The 20,927-nt window shown below is 38.6% G+C and overlaps 1 protein-coding gene across 1 annotated transcript in view; it reads right to left on the reverse strand.

Annotated features, from left to right (window-relative positions):
* The window catches only part of LOC126161840 (general transcription factor 3C polypeptide 1), a 359,490-nt gene that overhangs the window by 250,034 nt on the left and 88,529 nt on the right, over window positions 1–20,927 (reverse strand). The window contains exons 7-8 of the mRNA XM_049917946.1: window positions 14,330–14,501; window positions 10,346–10,562 (exon numbers count right to left, since the gene is read on the reverse strand). Of these exons, the coding sequence (XP_049773903.1) occupies window positions 10,346–10,562; window positions 14,330–14,501 (389 nt within the window). The remainder of the gene's footprint in view (window positions 1–10,345; window positions 10,563–14,329; window positions 14,502–20,927) is intronic.

The following is a 20,927-nucleotide window of genomic DNA, read 5'->3' on the forward strand; positions in this document are numbered from 1 at the left end:
CCACTGCATCTACAAACACGGACCTGGTAGTCATTGACTCCAAGTCAGAAGTGGGACTCATCATTGAAAATGACCTACTGCCAGTCTGCAGTGCCCCATGTCCATCGTTGTCGACCTCGATGAGTTGGGCACGATGCTGCAGGCATGTGAGCGGCAGTCATAGTATCGGTTGGCATGCGGTGATCCCTGTGACTTGCAAAGGCCTGCCAATGGTACTTGCACTCATGTGATGTAACATAGAAAGCAGATCAGTTCACTGAATGGCCCCTATCTTTGCCCTTTGATGTGTTTGTGTGTGGAGGCTGATCTGATGGTCCTCCATCCTTGTGGAGTGTGTCAAACATACAGATCCTAAATGTGATGCTTACAGGCCTTCCTGCATCTATTGCTGCCAACAATTGGCAGTGGGGGTGCCCATATGACCAGTGTGGCACAGACTATGATGATAGCACAAGCAGCCTCCCACAGCCACACAAAGCAGCCCCTCTCAAACTCACCTAGCTGGGCACTGTTGAATGTGTCGCCTGGTCATAGAGTACTTTCAGATGGTGCTCTAGTGTCACTACCCACTGTCATGCTGACCATAGTGGCCGTCGAAAGCCTTCTTATATCAACTTATAGGCATAATGTCATGGCCTTACCCATGCTCCCCAAGTGTGCAGCCAGTTGTGCAAAAGTTTGCACCCAATTTGCACTAAGCTGACTGGGTCTTTCTTTGTGACAATGAGTGTACATTCACATCATACAATAGTTACTCTGTTACACTAGCCATCCAAAAGATGGATGGATGGAAAGGGCGATATGGGGCCCTCCTTGCTGCTGCCCCCCCCCCCCCCCCCCAACTCCTCCACCACCACCCGCCCGGCCCATCCATGGTCCCTTCCCCCATACTCTGTACTCTTAGAGTTTAATGCTTTAATTCCTAACTTAGCAATCATTTTGTTGGATACTGTGGTGCCTCAAGAATTTTTGATGCAAATTCTAGAGACCCTCCGCTTCCCACCATCTCGAACACCTGATATTTTACACATGAGTGTGAAAAATGGGAGTGTGTCTACCTTGCACCAATTTCCTGTGTGCGTAGGGCAGACGTGTGTCAAGAGAATGCCACAAGGTAGACGGCTGATCGATGTGGGCAAGTGTTTGCTGCCCTCACTACAAAACTTACATGCCCAGCACTAGAAGCAAGTGCGCCTTACATCGTGATGGTGCTATGTCAGTCATTATTGTGAACAGTTGAATTATGTAAAAGAAAAGAAAAGACACTTTTGACTTACTTACTTACTGACTCTCTAGAGTTGTGGAGGATGGAGTTGCAAGAACCTTGAGAGATTTTTGGAACTGTATTTATCGTAAAAGTAATTAATAGTTTCTGAGGGACTGTGAATCATTGGACTTACAAAATATGATTCATTTATGAGAAAACTGTTATGTGGTGGTGTGTTTGTGGAAGTGAAATATAGTAGGGTTGATTTAAAAGTATCCTGGGTGCACGCAATCATTTTAAGAGTAGAGAAAATTCCTCCAAACAGAATCAAATCTTCGGAGAAGAAGTTGGGCAGATTGTTGCAGCCGACTATCCTGAGAAGAAGATTGGCAAAGCACCTCCAAGTAAGTCCAATGATGAAGGGAATATGAGAGTCTTACACACCAGCACCATACTGCTTCCTCTAGTCGCAGGAAACCGCCAGAATGTGGTGACCGACGTGATCAGGACTCGAAAAGGAGGAATTTTTGAAGTAAATAAGAAGATATTGAGAGTTGCCATAGCAACCAGTAGTAACAAGACTGAGAAACCTTTTCGAGTAATTGTGTGGTGTCTAATAAACCAAAGGAAGAATATTGCGAATGCAACACAATATAAAACGGGAAAAAGTAATGATGTCAAGAGAATAGTTCAGTGGGGAAGTAAGCAGTCGCCACACATATGTGACCCACCTGACGCCAATGCAGTATCCTGCCAACAACACCGAAACCAGCCGCCGTCGATGACTGCAACTGCTGTTCACCATTGCTGACTTCGCGGCCGCTCGCCGATGCCGACACTGCAACCAATGTTCAACGCTGCCGGTGCCCGTGCTGTTAACTGGTGCCGATTCTACGCCTGGTCACCGACGCAGCCTACACCTCTACGATGGGTGAGCGAAAACTAATAACTGTTTGGTAAAGTTGAAAGAACTGCGGGACAATAAACTGTGGGTGTATTTATTGTACACAATATTGTATTTTAGGTTAGATGATCACTAGGTCGAAGAAAAATAGAGAGGTAGATAATATTCAGAAAGTTGGGGAAACTTCAGAGCCAGCCATGGCAATGACAGTAACAAAGGAAATGCCAGGCTGGACTGAGGTAGCAAATTTAATTAAAGCACTAAGCCTTAAATTAGATAACCACAGACAAGAACAGAGAGCAGATTCAGCTTCTTTAAGACAAGAACTATATCCACAAAATGCTTCATTGAGAGAACTGAGTACAACTTTAAGTGAAAAAATAGATGGCCAGAGTGCACCTTCAACTGCTCAAATTATCTTTTTGAGAAATGAAATAAGTACAACTTCAAGTGAAAAACTGGGAGCACAGGGTGAAGCTTTGAATTCTAAGTTTGATGTATTAAATGATAAAATGGAAAATTTACAAGTAGATTTAAAGAATGAATTAAGTAATTCTTTAACTGTCCAAATGAATCAAATGTTTACGGATTTTAGCCAAAAGCAGGATGATCAATTTTAGAAGTTGACCCAGAAATTAGAATTTGATATTGAAGATAAGTGTAACAATATAGAGTCTGAATTAAATGAAAAATTAGGGTCACTTCAGAGTGTGTGTAATGCAGTGAAACAAAGACTGCATACCTTAAACGATAGCGTAGAAAGACAGAATAAGCTGATCCCTATTGCCCAATCGCAAATTGCAGGTGTCAACACTTGAATCGATGATGTGGAGAGAAATTTTAAAGAAAAGCTAGCAACCTCAGACAACATAAATATAAGTGATCTGTAGGAACAGGTAGACGAAATAATCAATAGAAAAGTTGCCGAGAAGGTAAACCCAGACAACATTCCATCACATTTAGCTTCAGAACTTAATGATACTAAGAGAGGCATGGACGATTTGTGGAAAGAGTTTTAACTTATACAGGATAAGATAGAGAAAAGAGTGGCTTCTCTGAATGTAGTGTTGACTAGCGAGGTGGTGACAGATTTACAATGGGGAGCAAATTCTGGATTTTCCAGACAATTTCCCAAATTTAAACCATATGGAGGCGTACACTCAACTCATTTCTTGAAACGATTTAATCAAGTCTTGCCGAAGAATTGGGAAGACGCAAGAAAGGATAGAATTTGCTGTAAGTTACCTTCTAGGAGAGGCCTCAGAGTGGGGCACAGTGAATATAGATAATTTCTCATCTTGGGCAGACTTTCAGAAAAGGTTTAAGGATAAGTATTGGTCAACAAGTGCCCAAGAAAAGTTAATGTCTGATTTGTGGGACCCAAAGTATTATAACAATACATGGGGTACGATGAGAAAATATTTTGACTGGCATTTAACAAGGGCAAAATATTTAGATGAACCCATAGAGGGAGAGGGATTGGCAAGAATTTTGACAAGGCGATTACCCACTTATGCTAGGAAAGACATATTATGTACGGGTGGAAGACAGTAGAAGAATTATTATCTTTTATAGACGCACTTGATGCAATAAATAAAGACTGAAATGAGAACATGCATCAAAATGAGAATCAGACCTACAGAAGGAATAATAATAATAATAATAATAATAATAATAATAATAATAATAATAGCAATAGCAATTTTAAAAGACTTGAAACTAATTTGGCTAGAGTACACTGGTATATTAGGAATAGTGGTAATGATAATTATCAAAAAAGACATCCACCTTCGAATATAGGCCCAGTAACTACACAAGAATTTGTACCTAGTAATAATAGAGATCAAAATGAAAATGTAATACCTCTATTCGGCAACCAGCCAGTAATTACCAATAATGAGGAAAACATTGTGCTATCTGGATCCAGGGCCAGGGCCCAGGTTGTGGAAATACATTAGAAAGCCTACCTCATAATAAATATGCTTACTTTACACATAAAGTACCAAGAAAAGAATGATTACTACTTGAGGAACCTGGCATAGCTACAATTAATCCACAACCGATTATAGTTGGAAAAGTAGAAGATTTTGAAGTTGATATATTTATTGATTCTGGTAGTGAAGTGTCACTATTTCTAGGGGATTCTTTAATATATTAAGAACTAAACATAACTTACCACTATTATCAGTAACAGGAGTATACATAGTAGGTATTACGGGAACAAAGAGTAAACATGAGACTCAGGTAAACTGCAACATTGTGAATGTCCCATTTTGTCAGTCACTTTTAGTGGTGGATAACAATAGAGAGGTATTATTTGGCCTAGATCGGCTGTCAGAATTTAACGTCATACTGAATTTTAAAGAGAGTTGTCTTTATTTTAGATTAAGTGAGGATACATATTGTGTTAAGTTTATAACAGACAGTTATATTGATAAACAAACAACTAATCACCAGCGTTTACGATTAACAGTGACAGCGCAATTGTCACCAGAGATGGAAAACGCAGGTCAAGCATCACATCGAGCTGACATAAAAAATAAAGTGAATGAATCCCCAATATTAACCAATGACCAAAAATCAGATTTAACCAAAATCCTATTAGAATATGAAATGGTATTTTATGGTAGTATTAGTGACTATGTATTTAAATTTAAGATCAAAGATGATACTCAATTTTTTTGTAAGCCATAGCCGATATCGGTAAGCTTAAGGGTAGCGGTTAAGGAGGAGATCAGTAAAATGATAGGCAATAAAATAACAGAGCGCAGTACGAGTGTTATAAATAATCCTTTGGTAGTAATGAAAAAGGCTACAGGAGGTGTGCGGCTAATACTGGACGCGTGCACCCTAAATAAACATATAGAAACTGTAAGAGATGAACCTATTAACATCGATGAGTTACTATCCAAATTTGAGAAAGCACAGTATTTTAGCTCGATGGACCTGACTGCTGGGTATTGGCAAATCCTGTTACATCCACATTCAAGGAAATATACAGCATTTCTATTTGATGGGAAATCCTATTATTTTAATGTGTTACCATTTGGACTAAATATCTCGGTATCATTATTCATACGTGCGTTAGACGAAGCATTAGGAAGAGCGTTATTAAAGGATTTAATCATATACGTAGATGATATACTGATAATATCACCCACCTGGGACATGCATTGCCTGACCTTGAGGAAAACCCTAAAAAGATTTAAAAAGAGGTATTACAATAAAATTGTCTAAATCACACTTTGCAAGGCAAGAACTAAAATTTTTGGGACACATCATAGATGTACAAGGAATTAAGCCTGATCCAGAAGGTATGGAGGCTATTAAAGAGTGCCCACGACCTAGAACCATAAGACAATTGAAGGGATTTCTTGGAATGGAGGGTATTACAGATGCTATATACAAAGTCAAGAGTTAAACGACCCTCGACTTTTGCATTTATTATGGAAAGGAATACTACGGAGTTGGGACCAAGAGGCACATAATGCATTTGAAAGTGTAAAGCGGATGTTGTTTCTTCAACAATATGACATTAAAATCTAGTATATAAAGGGTTCTGAGAATACTGTACCCAATGCTTTGTCTTGGCTACCAGTGGGCATAAAAGAACTAAAATGTACAAAAGGACCTGGCGTAATATTTATGATTAATTTTTTAATGTTGTAATATCCACTTAACAGGGTGCAAGAATTGGCTCAGAAAATAACAAATAACATCCAACATGATCCTTATTTTACAGATATATTCGCTATATGTGTTAGGAAGTCACTGCCTCGTAATCAAGATGGATAGTGGAAGATTATAGGACGTAATTTGTTCTGGAGAGAAAATAAGACAACCCAACATTGGCAGTTGTGCATACCGAATTTAGTAGAAGATGAGTTAGTGTGGTGCATTCATAAGGGGTATGGACATTTCGGTATAAAGAAATGTATTTCACACATGAATAAGTTCTATTACTCTAAAAAGCTAGGACATAGAATAGCATCGGCCATTAAAACTTGTCAGATGATAAAAGAGGATAACACTCACGTTAAATACAAAATATATCCAATTATTCCTAAAGTGTTGCATGATCTAACAGCTGTAGATTTCTTTGGACCAATTCCAAAAGGAAAGGGAGGGCTGGCTTACATTTTTGTCCTCACAGAATGTTGGTCGAAGTATGTTAAATTGTACCCTATTAAGAAAGCAAACACACCAACGATAATACACTGTCTACAACAATACTTTCTCGATGTAGGAAAACCGAAGCGGTTCCTTTCCGACAATGGACCACAGTTCACTGGTAACGAATTGAAAGAATTTCTAGCTTGGGAAAATATTAGTCAAATATTAATCTCCAACTATAATCCATCTTCTAACCCATGTGAAGGGGTTATGAAAGAAATTGGGAAATTACGCCGCACATGCTGCTATAAAGAACATATGTCATGGGCAACAAAAATTAGAAACTTTGAGCTTATTTTAAATGAATTACCACATTTATCAACTGGACTAACACCTTTGGAAGTAATCGGTAAACCCTTTGTAGGTGAACCTCTTATTAAATGCTTTACTTGGCCAGAACAACCTACTACTGATTACCAACTGAATCAAACGGTAGTTGCTAAGAACTTAGTTAAGAGAGCACAACAATGAGTAAGTAAACATAACAAGAAGGCTATCGAACCTCAGTATAAGGTTGATGACCTAGTTCTAGTACAACAGCATCTTCAGAGCTCTGCCCCGAAGAAAGAAACACAATTTTTTTCAAAAATATGTGGGGCCTTACCAAGTACAATCGGTAATACACCCAAAAACCTTATTTTTAGTGGATCCTACAACAGGAGAAGGAAAAGGGAAATATAATGTTAAGGGTATAAAGTGGTATATTTGCCAGGGACGTTAACATATTGTGTTAATGGGCGGAGTGATGACTGTTGGTTCCAGATTTGTTTTCGGTGTTACTTCCACATTAGTTTTCCTACACCAAAGTCCCTTCAAATCTTCAACTATTCTGTAATCTATTCATAACCTCTTAAACTATCCTATCACATCAGTATTTAAGTGATTGAATATGACTACATGATAGTGACTAATTTAAGAGAATCACGAATGAACAATGATCTCTTAAAATGGAATGAAACAAATAGAAAATAGTACTAGTCTAAAGGTAATATCATGGTACTATTCAAGCAAAGTAATATCTAGACATCAAAAACTGAATTAAGTACTTTATGTGTGTATGAAAAATAGGATAAACTGAATGACTAAACAATTATGTTATCTTAGTGTATAATTTTCTATTTTTATAGAATAATTTTATACCTTTTGTGAGATATAAGATAAATGGGAGGGTTTGTATCACTTTTGGAAATGGTGAGTAGTGTAGGTACAAACATGACTAACACTACACACACACACACACACACACACACACACACACACACACACACACACACACACACACACACCCCACACCACACCTTTCAGACAAAGGTGAGAATGTCCGTCCTGTAGGAGACGTTTAACATCATACCTCCTCTGGCTTCTCACTCAAGTACCAGCGACATAAGAATCCTGGGGAAGGGGGGTGGGAAGGGTTTTCCTGTATTTCGGGCTATCTTCTTTCACTTCTTCGATCTTTGCAACCATCTCCATTTTTTCCTTTGTTACTTCTCATTTGAGTACCGGTCTATCTTTCCCTCTTTCCATATGCACACACTTCTATCACTAAAGCCCTTCTCAATTTCTGTGGTTTTCTATAATCTTCAACTTATTTTACATAAGCAGGCCAAAGAATCAGGCTGCACGACTACCCATACGTATACAAACAAAGAAACACAAAGACACAGACAAGAAAAGTACAATTTGAGAGCTTGTAAGAACCATCAAGTGTTGTAGGGGAAAGTACGTGCACATGGGAAAGTATGAGCACGTGGTATTATAGGTGATGGTTCTACATTGACTAATTCTAAAAATATGTATGTATATAAATAAGGACTTGACAACTTGTTGAATAGTGGGACTCTCTGATAACCTAAGTAAAGATAGTATACCCTTTTGATAACCTCAGTATATATGATAAGTAACAAATGGTATACAGAGTTATGGTAGAGAGGTTGAAAAGTAAGGGAGGACTCTAGGATATGAAATGAAGTATTAATGAGCAATGTTGAAGACTGAAGTAGATTTTGTAATTTTACCGGATGATATTTGGTGATAGTATACATGAAGATGCATACTAGGGCGATGAACCATTGGGCCTACTCACAAAGGATAAAGGGGGGAGGGGGCACCCAGCTTTTAGTGAAGGGAAAAAAGGGCATATAGGCAGACCAAAGAGAGGCTGACCTAAACTGGGCGAGCAGGGGCACCAAGAAGGGGATTGACCAGTACTGTAGAATATAGGAGAAAGGTTACCCATAGATTCAACCCATAAGTAAGGGATAAGTACTGTCCCTAAGGGACAAAGGGCAGTATAGTGATAGAAATCACTTGTTTGGTAGGAATTACTGTGGTAATTTTGAATTCTTAATGCCTCTAGCATTATAAAGATTTATGGATGTTGGAAAGACCAGGCTCATAAATTTTCTACAGAGTTCCTCCAGACAACATAAAGCTGTATAGGATAGTACTAGTCCGTATGAACAAAGGAAGGAGTAGCATGAAGGATTAAGGGTAAAGGATAAAATGTTTAAGGGTCCATTACACCTGTAATTTAAGAGTGGAATTGAAAGAGGGTGCTTATCCTGTGAAGTTCAAGAACTTATGAAAAATATATATATATATATATATATATATATATATATATATATATATCTAGAATTATGGAGTAACTGATGTCAATGTACAAATTAAATATGTATAAAATATCAAGTGGTCAAGCTAAGGGGAGGGATAAGTATTGCCCCGAGAATTTAAATGCAAATTCTAGAGACCCTCCGCTTTTCACCATCTCGAACACCCAATATTTTATGTATGAGCGTGAGAAACGTGAGTGTGTGTACCTTGCACCGGTTTTCTGTGTGCGCAGGGTAGATGTATGTCAACAGAATGCCACAAGGTGGACGGTTGATCGATGTGGACAAGTGGTTGCCGCGCTCACTACAGAACTTACATGCCCAGCACTAGGAGCAAGCGCGCCTTACATCGTGATGGTCCTACGTCAGTCATTATTGTGAACAGTTGAATTATGTAAAAGAAAAGAAAAGAAACTTTTGACTTACTTACTTACTGACTCTCTAGAGTTGAAGAGGGTGGAGTTATGAGAACCTTGAGAGATTTATGGAACTGTATTTATTGTAAAAGTAATTAATACTTTCTGATGGACCACGAATCGTTGGATATATGAAATATGATTCATTTATGAGAAAACTGTTGTGTGATGTTCTGTTTGTGGAAGTGAAACATAGTAGGGTTGATTTAAAAGTATCCTGAGTGTATGCAATCATTTTAAGAGTAGAGAAAATTCCTCCAAACAGCATCATATCTTGGAGAGGAAGTTGGGCAGATTGTCACAGCTGACTATCCTGAGAAGATCGGCAAAGCACATCCAAGTAAGTCCAATGATGAAGGGGACATGTGAGCCTTGCACACCAGCACCACATTGCTTCCTCTAGTCACCAAAAACTGCCAGAATACATGTACCATTTTGATAACACATGAAGTTACACTGCACAATTAATCTACTGATAACAAATATTGAGTGAATAACCATCAATTTGCTGGGATACAATAAGTTTTTTGTATCATCTGCAAAATTTAATTCTTGTGACACGACATGTCTTCAAACTGATCAGTTCAAATATACAAAAAAATGGCAATTTTATAATCTGATCCCCCCCCCCCCCCCCCCCCCCCCCACCGTGCCCCCTCCCCAACATACATTTATGTGGATGCCCTTGACTGTTACTATTCTTAAATCCTGAGTTCTTGCAACGCATTACATTAATGAAACGAATCAAAACAAGACAAAATGAGACACCAGTACATGTAAACAAAAGCTGTGGACGCAGTTTCTTCCTTGCATAGTTGGACATTACAGAACAAATACTACTCATTCCTCTCTTTTATAAATAATCATGTTTAACACAAAATTAAATACAGATAATGATATGGAGATTGTTATAAAATACAAATCTGTATCATTTTAAGCACTGTAACATATAATTAATACCAATTCACATCTGCTTCACAACTTCAAATGACGTCAACTTTTCATATTAATAAGAAAGCAGTTATATTACCTGGATACTCTCTGTCTCCCTATGTCATTCATAAATGTTACTATCAAACCCGTCCGTAATAGGTTTCTACATACTGTTCTAGACTGTAGTTTTGACATGCCCATTACTGCAGCAAGCTCTAGCTGACTAACACCTTGTGGACCAGCTGCTTCAACTGCATAGTAAGCTTGGCTGAGTAATGGCCGATCTAGCACTTGATCAACATTCCCTGGTGATACTGTGTAAATACAGAGAACAAAAATTTTCATGACAACAATCTTATGTATAGCTTGTGTTAAAAAAAAGTGCAATAAATTGGAGATACTTTACAACATTAGGTTCAGCATATATATGTAGAACTGTCAATGCAAAGTACAAATTATGCAGCAAGTAACCACCATTTCAACACTGAACTGATGGTCTTATAGCAGCTTATATAGATCTTTTTGGTTTCATTACCAATCTCTTTTCCCATTATACAAAACACGTATTCCACTGAGTGAATCTGAACTTTGTTAGAAAATGTTTAGAAGTTGTCAAGGGCTACTTGCTAAATGTCTGACTATTTTCATACAACATACCACTACCCCTAGTGGCCTGTTGCAAAATAATTTGTTCATTTTGTTGTCACAATCACCGATGCGACTTGTGAGTGAGCAGTGCACAGCACGTGCCACCTAACAGGATATAAACTCCATAAAAATTGAGCCTCTCTTACCATCGCATCAATGTTTACAAAAATAATGAAGTTGATGAAAGACTCACTCCAATGTGGAGATACATAGTTTAATGAATAGTCAGTTTGGCTCGGGGAGTCATCAGGAAACCATTTTATTAACCCTTGAGTGGGCACGTCTATGTATAAAGAGCACCAATCACAAAAAACATTGCCTGTACCATTCCACTGCTGTTTTACAATTCTGAACCATTTCTATTCCTTTATTACTGATTCAGCTAAAACAGTTACACACTGTATCGTCATACAACCACATGAGCTGCTGCAATATAAAATAAAAGGTGAGCATGGTGAGAAACACTTTTACGATCCATCCAAGAAAATGACCCAGATTTTGAGTTAGCGCAACAATCCCACACTGAGGCAGTTATCTACAAGACAATTAGTAGTCAAATAAGTGGTTGGCAAGGATCTAATGCAACTGCGCAGTTTAATGTTTCAAGTAGGTAATTAGTGTAGGGTTACACTTGTACACTGCAACCAAGTGATATAATGGAATTTTATTGTATCACTATTTAATTGAACAGTGATATAGCTCATATAATGTGAATTTATTTTATTGTTGTTTAGTTAAACTAGGATCAAACTGTGATTTTGCTCATACATGTTTACCTTGGTAACATAAAATTGCTGTTCTTTACACGTGTACAAAGTGCGTAGTGCATGCTTCCGTTATGAAAAACAGTATGTTTCCTTGAGGGTTAAAGTAGAATTTTAACTGATCGTATATTTATACAGGCTGTTCCAAAAATACTTTTACAATCTTATGGGACAGGTTGCTCACACCAAAACAAGGAACAGATTATCTAAACAGACAGCTGTAAATCTTTCATTTTTGAGTTGTCAATAAAAGTTTACATTCAATGGCTTTGCAGCCTACAACTTCACTTATCTATGTTCCCATCCGACTCATTGTATCCTGGATGGCATTGTGCTGCCAGGGCAGCTTGTTTACCTTCTTCTTTCATCTGCCTTCAATGTGCTCATAGTGTGCATTTACTACAGACAGTGAGTTAACTGACAGTGTTCCATTCAAATATGGCAGGATATTCATTTTGTGAGCTGGCAGATGTGACATTTATGTATGATCGCACAAACTCTAGTGCTCATGAGGCTGCACAGCAGTATTAGTTGGTGTTTCCAGACTGAAGACAGCCGAGTCATCCATTCTTTGGTAATGTGTACTGTTGCGTTGCAGAGAAACGATCCACGGCACCAAAGACTATGGACCCAGGACGACAGCATGTTGCTTGTATGTCTGTCCAGAAAGACCACGCTCTATGGGCTTTCAAAGAAGAGCCAGTTATTGCTGCAAGACAAGTGGACCTAGAATGTGGTACAGCACCAAGTTCAGCATATAATGTACTTCACGAGCAACTCGTCTATTTGTATCATCTCCAACATGAGTAGGGCCTTAGCATGCTGATAATCCACCAAAGGAGAACTTTTTTGGAGGTTCATTGTACAAACTACCAATCTGTTGTTTGTCTTTTCAGTTTTGTTTACAGATAAGGCAATGTTTGGAAGAGATGAAATAACGAACTTCCTCAACTAACATATATGGGCCAATTGCAATGCTCATGCTACAGAACAGGCTAGACATCAGCATCAGTTGTGTGTGAGAGTTGGAATTGTAGGTGGCTGCTTGTAGGGCCATGTGTTCTCCCAGTACGTCTTACAGCTGCTGTCAACAAGGACTTTATTCAGAACACTCTTCAAGACCTACCAGGCGATGTGCCCCTCCAAATAAGAAGAAACATATGGTTTATGATGCACCTCTAGCATGTTTTAATCTCAGTGTTCGAGTTGCGCTGCCTGGTATCTACCATGACCAATAGATAGGTAGAGGTGGACCAGTTCTGTGGTTTGCACATTCCCCCCGACCTCAATCCTTTGAATTATTATCTCTGAGGGCATCTTAAACAATTGGTCTATGCAGCAGACCACCCTGATGGAGAAACTCTTTACCAAAATGTCGTGGAAGACTGCAAAACCATTCAAAACCATCAATGAGTATTTGAAAAGGTGTGACAGTTGATAGTTCGAAGCATACAAATAAACCTTAGAAGGAAGAGGAGGACATTTCAAGTATTTAGTACGCATTTGTTTATTGATGTCCTCCAATCACCTAAATTGTAAACTTTCATTAATAACTCTAAAATGAAGGATTTTTGGGCATATATTTATTTGAACTTTTTTTCTCAGTTTGTTGTAAGCAATCTTCCCTCAAAATTTGTAAAAGTATTTTTGAAATACATACAGATTTCAGTGAATGCTTGGAAGCTCAGCACTGATCTTTGAATACAGCTGGTTAGGAACTGAGTTTCGATAGCTAGCCAAGAGCCAATCTCAGAGAAGATGAAATGTAAGATTAGGCTAGCAAATATGGTAAGTAAAAAGTATCTCATGTTGCAATTGCTTAAAGATGCCTACAGTATTTATATCACCTATGTACAACCAATGACAGATAATGTGAAGCATACAAATAAACTTTGCTGGATGCTGACTGGCACTGCTTGAAATACGCCATTAATTCTTCATTAGGTGCTAAAGCATGTATTTTTTCTGCATAATTCTATGCTTCATATTTACTGGTGTATGTTTGATAATACAGAAAGAGAACATAGTCAGGTACAGAGCAAATAGTGCCAAAAATTAGAGACTACAAACATTTAGTGATTAGTGATATAAATATACAAGGTGATCAGGAAGAGACTGAAAAGCTTATAAGGATGCGAGAAATAATTATTAAGAAAAAATTTGATACATTGCATCATTTTTGAGTTAGTTAGCATTGAAGTTAGTCAGTCAAGTCATTGCGCACATACATTCAAGTGGCCCCCAAGACATGGTGTCGCCAAACTTGTTCTTCATTTAGTTTCCTAAAACCGAACAAAAGGCTCGTGCAAATTAGATATGGGACGCTACTAATGGTCAATCCAAGGCTGAGTCGTCTTGTGCGCTACTGTCTATGCTAAAGGAACAAGTAACACTAACTGTATCTGGTGGGCCACTTGCTGTTGAATGCACAATGGCCCGATTGGCTAACTTCAATGCTAATTAACTTGGAAATGGCACATCATTTTTTTTTCCTTAACAATTAATTCTAAGCACAACCTACCCTGCAAACCCTTATAAGCTTTTCACACTGTTTCTGACCACCCCTTACAATAAATCAAATTGACTTATTTTTACCCAAGGCATACTCCCAGTATTAATCTAACCACCAAATATTAACCACAAAATTCAGAATTTTATGATTCAAATACCTGTGTTACTATCTTCTGGTTCCTCAAATTCATCGTCTTTTGCCCAGAGGTCTTGCACATTCATATCTGGATCTATCAATTGGATTACTCGTATAGTTTTCTCCTTATCATTATTTTTGAGTTTCCATTCACTTGGTTTTGCACCCGGATGTAAAGCACGGTAAGGGATTCTCTTAAATGACACAGAAAATAAATATATTTTGATGACAAGCTTTTCATTCTGTACAGTTGCAAACAGTGCAAGTAATTAGGAACGAGTTTAAATTTCAAGAAATAGTGATGCAAACGGCACACTGATTATTAGCGAGAAGGTTACATCACTTATGTTACATAAAGACCTGATATAACAGTATTATTAGTTCTGTGAAATGAAAAATGCCGCACTTATGGCACATTAATACTGAACAAGTAATATACCAAAAAGCCTGGCTGTTTTAAAAGAAAGCCATTCCAAGTACTTTTTGAGAACCAATGAATGGAAAAAACCTCTATAAATGAATACTACATTCATTCTTCTCAATACATTTACTTTTGTGGCTGCTCATTGTGGTGTGTACACTCCTGTGCACGCATAAGGTGTAGAAACCCAGAGCAACTAAATAAAAGAAAAAGAAAAAAAAAAAAGTTGGCACTGGACAAGGTGGTGTCTAGTACAGTTCATGCAAAATAACATGACCGGTAGGTGCGCCATCGGCAGGGCACGCTTTGGGAGAGCAGTAGTGCAGGGGGGGGGGGGGGGGGTTTGCTGTTCTAAACCGGAGCCAATTTTCACTTTTTTTTGCTAATATTACATGGTGACTCTCCACACCCACATTTTCATGGTGACCATTCAAAAAGATCTGTCCTCTCTGCTTTGGTGAGTATCTAAAAATAATCCTGCTGAAAATGCAACAAAAGCAACGGCTTATTTGCACCTGGTTTGCTAACGATTTGTAACTTTTAGAGAAGTGTCATTAGCAGCGAATTTTGAGTAAAGGCTACACATTTCTCTTGTTACCGTGTTAGAATTTGCTTCTTTTGCCAAAACACAGTGGAGTTTACACATTTCACTTCACTAACATGTTGTGCAGATGCAAGTGCGAGACAATTCTCAAACAGTGGATTATTAAGTTTATTAAGCACCTAACTGAAGAAAAGTAAGGCCAGTAGCTTGTGAAAAAGCACATCCTCATTACAAAAATAAGTGTATAATTGTCTTTGCTTATGTTGTTCCAAACCCCGGCATTTCTCATTTCACCAGCTGTAGATGGCCCTCAAAAATTACATACTTTCATCGAAAAAGTTATAGTTAGTGGAATAACATGGTAGATAATGAAGTTTTGCATAATAACCATATGACATACTACTCTCCTCTTTCAGAGCTATCATTTGCCAAAATCTCATTTCGATATCTCAATCAATTAATGAAACATGGGGAATGTTGTGGACATTTCACTCTGACTTTATTGTTGGCGCACTTGGTTGCAAATAAATATGCTACATCAGATCAATTTTCTCAAGATTGGTGACAGATAGAGACCTCCATCCAAGTCCACAGAAAAATTCAGTATGCTAGCTAAATTTCATACACAGCAAAATAATATATAATATGCACCAAATGCAAAATCATAGCAACCCCTATTGTTGCAAACTTTTTCGAATTTGTCACAGTGTCTTACTTCTATGCAAATATCAATGATGGGCATGTCATCATGAAGCTGATATATAAAGATATAAGTAATGCAGAAATGAAATTTTTTTAGTGAATAGTTTCCATAAAATTGTTTGAGAAAGATTGCAGAATGTGTGCCTCAATTCTGTCATTGCAGACTGGCTGAAAGGAGGGAAACACTGTTGGCCTCCCCTTCTGAAAAAATGAACGAACTTGCCCAGTGCTTTGGTCAAAAATTAGTCACTGCTTCGGCCAGTGTATTCCGGATGGACTCTACTGAGATGTCTATAGTGTGTTGGAAGTACGGCATAGTGGGAGATACAGGGTGTTTCAAAAATGACCGGTATATTTGAAACGGCAATAAAAACTAAACGAGCAGCGATAGAAATACACCGTTTGTTGCAATATGCTTGGGACAACAGTACATTTTCAGGCAGACAAACTTTCGAAATTACAGTACTTACAATTTTCAACAACAGATGGCGCTGAAAGTGATGTGAAAGATATAGAAGACAACGCAGTCTGTGGGTGCGCCATTCTGTACGTCGTCATTCTGCTGTAAGCGTGTGCTGTTCACAACGTGCAAGTGTGCTGTGGACAACATGGTTTATTCCTTAGAACAGAGGATTTTTCTGGTGTTGGAATTCCACCGCCTAGAACACAGTGTTGTTGCAACAAGACGAAGTTTTCAACGGAGGTTTAATGTAACCAAAGGACCGAAAAGCGATACAATAAAGGATCTGTTTGAAAAATTTCAACGGACTGGGAACGTGACGGATGAACGTGCTGGAAAGGTAGGGCGACCGCGTACGGCAACCACAGAGGGCAACGCGCAGCTAGTGCAGCAGGTGATCCAACAGCGGCCTCGGGTTTCCATTCGCCGTGTTGCAGCTGCGGTCCAAATGACGCCAACATCCACGTATCGTCTCATGCGCCAGAGTTTACACCTCTATCCATACAAAATTCAAACGCGGCAACCCCTCAGCGCCGCTACCATTGCTGCACGAGAGAGATTCGCTAACGATATAGTGCACAGGATTGATGACGGCGATATGCATGTGGGCAGCATTTGGTTTACTGACGAAGCTTATTTTTACCTGGACGGCTTCGTCAATAAACAGAACTGGCGCATATGGGGAACCGAAAAGCCCCATGTTGCAGTCCCATTGTCCCTGCATCCTCAAAAAGTACTGGTCTGGGCCGCCATTTCTTCCAAAGGAATCATTGGCCCATTTTTCAGATCCGAAACGATTACTGCATCACGCTATCTGGACATTCTTCATGAATTTGTGGCGGTACAAACTGCCTTAGACAACACTGCGAACACCTCGTGGTTTATGCAAGATGGTGCCCGGCCACATCGCACGGCCGACGTCTTTAATTTCCTGAATGAATATTTCGATGATCATGTGATTGCTTTGGGCTATCCGAAACATACAGGAGGCGGCGTGGATTGGCCTCCCTATTCGCCAGACATGAACCCCTGTGACTTCTTTCTGCGGGGAAACTTGAAAGACCAGGTGTACCGCCAGAATCCAGAAACAATTGAACAGCTGAAGCAGTACATCTCATCTGCATGTGAAGCCATTCCGCCAGACACATTGTCAAAGGTTTCGGGTAATTTCATTCAGAGACTACGCCATATTATTGCTACGCATGGTGGATATGTGGAAAATATCCTATAGAGTTTCCCAGACCGCAGCGCCATCTGTTGTTGAAAATTGTAACTACTGTAATTTCGAAAGTTTGTCTGCCTGAAAATGTACTGTTGTCCCAAGCATATTGCAACAAACGGTGTATTTCTATCGCTGCTCGTTTAGTTCGTATTGCCGTTTCAAATATACCGGTCATTTTTGAAACACCCTGTATATGACCCCAGCTTTTTATATGGTGCACTTTAGTGAGTGGTCGAAGTCTGATGAGAACAGTGAATCCTTATAGGTATTCTTGCCTGGTAAAACAGAAAATTTAGAATAGTTTAACTGAACAGAGTTGACATAAGAGTGTGTGTGTGTGTGTGTGTGTGTGTGTGTGTGTGTGTGTGTTGGCGCGTGGGGCACGCATGCACAGAGAATACTTAAAAAGACAGACTTTTACAGCAAAACATCTATTATGTACTGCAGTATTTTGTATTTTATGTCATTTTGAAAGGTTTGAAAATTTTGTACCTAAGTGTACAGTATGCTTATGTTCTTCATTAAAGTTGAAATTACAGTTTTAGGATTCTGGTACATTAATATACAGTATAGGCCTACTGTACTTCACTATTAGTTGCATAGCACAAAAATTCACATGCAACGGAAAGAAACAACCACTCAAATGAACTGTTGTTGGCAGTGTAGCTTTGTTTGGAATGGCGAGTCAGTGGGTGGGGAACCAACTCCTGGCCAGGCATTCATCTCTTGGCGCTAACTGCAGCCCAGCACATTCTTGCCTTGTATTGTTTCCATGAGTAAAGTCTTTTTGGAGCCATTTCAGATACAGGTTTTGGTTGAGCCGAGTTCAATTAACTGGGGTTATACTGTAATTTAAATTCCATACTTTAGAATTCCACTTTTGAGTAATATGAGGAAGTGCTAATGTTATTGAAAGAGTACAAAAACTTGTTTGAAATGATAGAAATTAAGTACACGATGCCTAAGCAAAGATTGCACCTGGGTCATGAAATACAGCAGACCACATTATTGAACACTGTGTGAGGCAGGTAGTTATTCTGGAACTTGGCGCAAGTGGAAGATTAGGAAGTAGTAATAGGTTTTCACAATCAGGATTTCTGACAGTCACAGAGAATTAATACAAATTTATTAGGAATGAAGGCCTCATGCGAGTACTGGGAAAATATGACAAGACAATATAAATACTGTAAAGTTAAAAATAAACTGTTCCATTATTCCTCATTCATATTTTTTCTACTATTTACACATAGTTCTTATTCTTCATAACTGACTGTAAAGGGTGTGTTTGGTAACATTTAGGTCAAAAACATGATAGTTTCACACTGGGACACACTTTGCTTGGTCAAACTCTAGAGGAGAAGTTTGGTGATAGAATAGCAGCAGAAATAAACTCCTACTGGAGTACAAAAAGGTGAATACTACTGTTTAAAAAATCTGACTAAAAATTGGGTTGTCAGCCGCCACAGTCTACCCTCCTCATCATCTATAAAATTTTCCTCATAAACTTTGGTATGCGAACATATTCGCAGTCAAAACATGCAGCTCACCTCTCACTCCCACAAGCCCCCCTAACGGTAATTCACTCATACCCACTAGACCATCTGTAAGCCGATCATATCCGTCCAATCCCACTTACCCATTCTACTCACTTATTCAGCCCAACTCATTGTAATTATCTCTTTGTGTCTCTATAGCTCCCACTGTCTCACAGCCACAGTTTCCTTCATTCTGCCCTACCAGCATCTCTCACTGTCACTGTACCTCTCTTGCTCTCTCTCACTGCTACTACCTTATACATTCCTCCCAGCTGTTGCAATCTCTTCTCACTGTCGCTATCTCTATCTTCCTCATTGTCACTGACTCTGCCTCTCATTATCATTGGCTCTCACCCACTTCCACTTCATTCTTCTCTATATTCCTGTCCCACTGACAGTGTCTTCTTCACTCTCTTCCTTGCAATGTTCTGTCACTGTCAACTATTTTCCACTACCTCTGTGTCACTCTCTTTCTCTCACACTGCCACTGTCTCCTTCACACTTCCTATATTACAACAGAAGTCTGCCATCATCCAGTATTTATTACTTTTCTGCCTCTTTCCCACTGTTACTGTCTCCTCCTCTCTAAGCATAAAAAAGTATTACTATGTGTATAAGCCAAAATTTTTGGGAAAATTTTTAAAGATGCTGATAAGTGTAGAATGTCATGTACATTACTTTTCAGTCAGAGTCTTTTAAACAGGATCATATTTGCCTTTCTTGTTGTCTGACAGGAGCATTTTTGAGTTGGTTCTCTTCTTTTCCATCCCACAGCAGGTCACTTCAGTCTTACGAAAGGAAATTCTTGGGTGAGTAAAATTTTGATAGTTTACTTATGCGAAACTGAAATAGCACAAAACTAGTTTTACACCTCAGGCTGGATTTTCAACGCACACAAATTTTGCATGTGCTTCAGTACTACAACATGGGGTTAACGGAACCATTCTGATGATCACATAAACACTTTACAACATATTTGTCCAAGCTAAATCACTTTGAAACTACATTTTCACCTCGCACTAGATTTTACCTTTATGTTTTATGAGTGTAAGTAGGGTAATTTTGAACCTCTGTATCTTGGAAAATGGATAATAATATCAAGAAAATTTTCAAGACTGTTTGAGATCAGCACCTTAGGAATACATCATGACAATTTCAGCTACTTGTTGTAAATAGTCGTCTTGGAATCTGCAGCTTGGTTTTGGTAAAAAAAAAAAAAAAAAAAAAAAAACACCTTTTTTGTGTTTTATGACGAACTGCCCAGGAACTAACGGTGCCTCAATAAGTCTCTTAAGGTTCACAATAGACCACAACACATGCAAAAAAATTCAAACAGTTTGCGCCATTTGTCTAAGCAGGAGGAAGTGTGTAATATTCATACTTTGACCCTGTACTGTAGGATAGTGACACAAGATAACACTTCTTTTGGGGATACAATTGGTCCCAAGCCTGTTTCTGTTTGGTGGTGCCATCATCATCATCATCATCATTATTATTATGACATCACTACATCTATTTTTACTCTTCACTATGTCATGGACACTCTAAAATACTAAATATTTTAAAATTATGCAACTGGACAGTATTTAGAATAAAACCATACATTCACAAAGATGTTTTTCAATAACGGAACAATATATTTACTATGAGTAAAATCACTTTCAAACAAAATTCACCAAACCACACACTGGAAAATCTTTTTGTGTTAGTTTCAGATTAAAAATTGACATAGCACA

This window comes from Schistocerca cancellata, chromosome 2 (assembly GCF_023864275.1).
Source record: "Schistocerca cancellata isolate TAMUIC-IGC-003103 chromosome 2, iqSchCanc2.1, whole genome shotgun sequence".
Taxonomy (NCBI): Eukaryota; Metazoa; Arthropoda; class Insecta; order Orthoptera; family Acrididae; genus Schistocerca; species Schistocerca cancellata.